The sequence below is a fragment of the Chrysoperla carnea genome, chromosome 1, assembly GCF_905475395.1.
Source record: "Chrysoperla carnea chromosome 1, inChrCarn1.1, whole genome shotgun sequence".
In the NCBI taxonomy this organism is placed as follows: domain Eukaryota; kingdom Metazoa; phylum Arthropoda; class Insecta; order Neuroptera; family Chrysopidae; genus Chrysoperla; species Chrysoperla carnea.
In genome coordinates this window covers 85,947,509-85,951,650 of record NC_058337.1, presented here as the reverse complement: position 1 = coordinate 85,951,650, position 4,142 = coordinate 85,947,509, and the positions used below count along the sequence as shown (strand labels likewise).

Genomic DNA, 4,142 nt, shown 5'->3' with positions numbered 1-4,142 from the left:
CTAATTTAATGTGTACTCTACCATATATGTGGAATAGGGTCGGCTTTACAATGGGCTGGGTCTAATTCAAAAACAGAGTTTTTATCATAGGTCTTACTTTAAATCCAACGACTTTCACTAAGGTCATGTTTTGATTAATCACTTCCTCGAAAAAATAGTAGTTATAGATGATAATTCTGAATAATGAGCATTCTGTATAATCAATAGACTGCACAAACGGGATTTGCGTGGTGTTCACACTATATTATTATTTGAATCATCACTTTAACATCTATAAACAAAGCTTTTAATTTATAATATTTAGAGTTAGAAATAAGAGAAATCTTAAAATTGTGAAATATTTTTTATTGCTATCAAGTCTGACGTAATTTTATAATACTACAAAAATAACAAAAGTACCAAGTACAATTTAACAAATTTTTATAAAAATCAAAATAATTTTTAAAATCACATAATTTTGATTTCAACCTAAGTTCCCTTGTCCTTGTCCATATCCTCCTCGACCACCACTTTGTTGCCCACCTCGCCCACCTCCATATCCTCCTCCTCCACTGCCTCTATTACCTCCTGAAAGTCCTCCGCCTCTTCCACTTTGTCCGCCAATTCCTCCGCCTCTCTGAAACTTATTTATTTGAAAAAAATCATTAGCATTATATTTCGCAACATTGCTCGAAGTGTCTCAATTTAAACAGTTTTATTCAAGGCGAGGCACTAAAGGGAAAACTAAATCAATTTAATAAAATAAGTGCCACTAATATAAACCCTTTTAGTTATTTACGAGTGGGATAACAGCATTATTAATAGACGCCTGCGAAATTTACACGAGTTTGTAGTACGAGTTGAACAAGCGCAGAATTATATGTTAACGCCTCTAAAATGTGAAAATAAACGATAATTATTATTTAAAATTTGTCATGGCTTATTATTTAAAGTTTGTTATGGAGAAAAATAGAAAATTAAAAAAGTTACTATAGTAACTCGAATTTATTACCGTCCTAATGCGGAAATGAATGCATTACCACACTATGGCGGTAATTAACTATTTTTCCCACGCATACTGAGTGAGAAAAGTACGTCTTTTCTCAGTCGTAGATAAAAAAATTATTTAATTCATAATACTGCTAACTTATACTCGAGAATATCTTTTTATTTCCCAATACCTTAACTATTACGTTTTGCAGAAGAGTGTATATACGTCACATATAAAAATTAACTCGTAAACAACAGACCTCCCTTACTAAAATCCTGTTTCTCCTTCATTTAATAATTTTTAGTGTTGGATGAAAAAACATTATATATTGGTTTAAAAAAGAGGTAAGGGGGTAACGAGCTGAGAAGTCACCCCCAATAAAGCACATTCTTGACCTTTTCTTAAGCCATGTGTCGATATTTAACCCTCTGGCTTAATTTAGAGAGACTGTACAAATGTGGATAGCCATAAAAACGTCAAAATAAGCGGTTTTGACTTACGTATCCCCTTCAAATTGCTGAAATGAGCCATACATTATGGTCAAATAAGAGTCAACTTCATTCGACTCTTATTTGACCATATAGAAACCCATGGTTTTAACTTCCCATAGAAAAGTGTTATATTTTTACCATTTATGATTTTACTTTATTACGTTTTTTTCTCAACATATTATTCAACTTTCTAATGTTAGTGATTATTGAGTTACGCGTTATTCATATTCGTACAGTTGTCCGCTGAAATTATTCAAGATAGCTTTAAAGTTTATCTGTTGAAAACTGAATAAGTTATAATAAAATTTTTTTCGGGATTTCAATACTTTCTTTACTTTAGAACATGAAGTAACGGTCAAAACAGATTTCAAAATTTCGATAATAAGTTTTTGCGGATTTTGTAATAAAAAAAAAAGTAAAGCGAAATTAAATCTAACAGCTTCGATCTTGGGCTTCAACATTGTACGTTTATGTATGTGTTTTCGCATTTCTTGTTGAGGATTGGTAATTGCTGCCATGGATCAGTAATATAGTGTTGTGTTAGTGAAAGACTAATGTAGAGCCACTATTATTTCAGTATTGTCGAATTGTCCTGCACAGATTTTCTCCGGTTTAATAAATTTAAATAAAATGAGTATTTTACACAAATAAATGTTTTCCGTTGCTGTGGATATCGGCCTCCCGCGGATAAATAAGCCTCGGCATTATTTGTGACATTGATTAACGTATTCTCATTATTTTATATATTAATGACCCGAAGTGATTTACAAGAAAGTAATAAATGATAAATAAGTTTTAATAGTTTTACTTACTTGAGCTGTTGCTAACGCAACTAATGCAAGGAATACGAACAAAAATAATTTAAAATTCATTGTAGTTTTTGTTTTTGATTGTTTGGTTTGGATAAAACTTTTTTTCTCAAACTATAAACCATAAAATAATTTTCGTTGTTTATATACAAAAATGTATAAACAAATTGTATAAATATTCATTTATTTAAAGAGATTTTTTTTTAATAGTTTTTTTTTTTCATAATTAGGTTTATTAACTAAATCTGGATGGAACATGATGCATGATGAATACTGGTTTTTTTCAAAGCTATTTTTTTCTACTGGAATATTTTCAGAAGTAGCTTAGTAAATATAAAATTCAGACTTCTTATAATTCAAACTTCGGAAAAATTGCAAAATACTTAACGTACGAGATATTTTATTCGTTGAAAAAGTGGAAATGCCGTAGTCTTGATCTTAAAAGTGTAAGATTGTAAAATGAAGACTAAGCCCAGTATTATCCGGCAAACAATATTATGTCCTTATGATCTCATTAAGTCATCATATTCAAGATTTGCCTTTATTTTTTCAAAAATGAATCCGCGTTGTTGACGTTTTGTGGATTTCTTATGCCTCAAGGCCTGTTTCAGACATCATCAATGGTTTCATAAAATTTTGTGGTTATGACGTATTTGGCTACGGAAGTATATTGAAAAAATATCGAATATTATATTTCATTTTATTAGGGCTATTAAATTTAACAGTTTTTATGGTAGTTCTATTTTGGTGTATATTTGCATATTTAGATGCAGTTGATATTTCTACAAAAAATTAAACAATTGACTTAGTCATTTGTCGAAATACTCTATATAGACAGTATTGAATATCAATTTTGCTAAATTTTGTTTTGTATTTCGGAATTTAGCTATTTTTGTTTTTTTTTGTTTTTTTTTTGTTTTTTTTTTTTTTTTTGAGAAAGACGATACATATATTTTGCCCAACAGAAAAAATGTTTCAAAAAAAAGTTTTTAATTTTTAAATAAGGAACATTTGTTATATTTAAACTTTCGTTCTGTCTACTACGGTTTACAAGATGGATTCTACGAACCAGAAGACCCAGTTGATCTAGGGTGCTAATTCAAAATCACTGTTTAAGTCCTGAGTACGCTATAAAACTTTCAGCATGATAACTCTATTCGTTTTTTAATTATTGTGATGAAGGACGGATAGGCGGGCAGACGGACAGACAAACATACGAAAATGGACTAATAAGGTGATTTTATATGATGTAAAATTTTGTTTTTAACATTAATATTTCTAAACGTTACAAACTTTGGGCTTGTTTTAATATACTCTGATATATATCTTATATCGGGTATAAAAGTGGTATAGTCATTTCCGAAACTTCTTATTACTTGTATATGAAATCTGAAAAAATATACTGGAAGTGATTGCATTTCTTATATTCAAAGATTCTTAACGAGCTCTTAATTACGACTTCTTAAAAATAAGGTACTTAAGACAACCTACTGAAGACTTTATTATGTAGTTAGAAAAAAGTGCGTTTGTTGGGTAGTTAAGATAATTGGTATGGATGGGCTGGAATTATTCTTAAAATGAAAAAGTTACGTACTCCAAACGTCATCCAATTATGGTTCCTACTATTTTCTTGAATATATTTCAATATAGTTTGGAGTATAGGTATCACATACATGACACGTTTCATTATTGTCGGTAAATGCATATTTGTTCAATTAACAAAAAATTGTTTTTATTTTCAGTTATAAAACACAAAAAAACTACCCGATTCCTATTAACGCAAAACAAAAATTTCAACTTTGTGAATAAAATAAATTACTCTTTTCAATTTTCATAAAGGCAATTACAAAGATTTTGACAATTTTCATTTCC

General features: G+C 29.5%; 1 protein-coding gene across 1 annotated transcript; it reads right to left on the bottom strand.

Moving 5' to 3' along the window:
• Positions 1–324: 324 nt before the first annotated feature.
• LOC123305725 (glycine-rich RNA-binding protein 1-like) lies at positions 325–2,400 on the bottom strand. The gene is made up of 2 exons (XM_044887526.1): positions 2,274–2,400; positions 325–622 (listed from the first exon to the last, which is right to left on the bottom strand). The coding sequence occupies exons 1-2, from the start codon at positions 2,331–2,333 to the stop codon at positions 464–466; spliced, it is 219 nt and encodes a 72-aa protein (XP_044743461.1). The 5' UTR covers positions 2,334–2,400; the 3' UTR covers positions 325–463.
• Positions 2,401–4,142: the final 1,742 nt, after the last annotated feature.

Coding starts and splice junctions, on each gene's coding strand:
- LOC123305725 (XM_044887526.1), bottom strand. CDS start 2,333: ATGAATTTTAAATTATTTTTGTTCGTATTCCTTGCATTAGTTGCGTTA. Junction 623..2,273: donor TTGCGTTAGCAACAGCTCAA/GTAAGTAAAACT, acceptor CAAATAAATAAG/TTTCAGAGAGGCGGAGGAAT.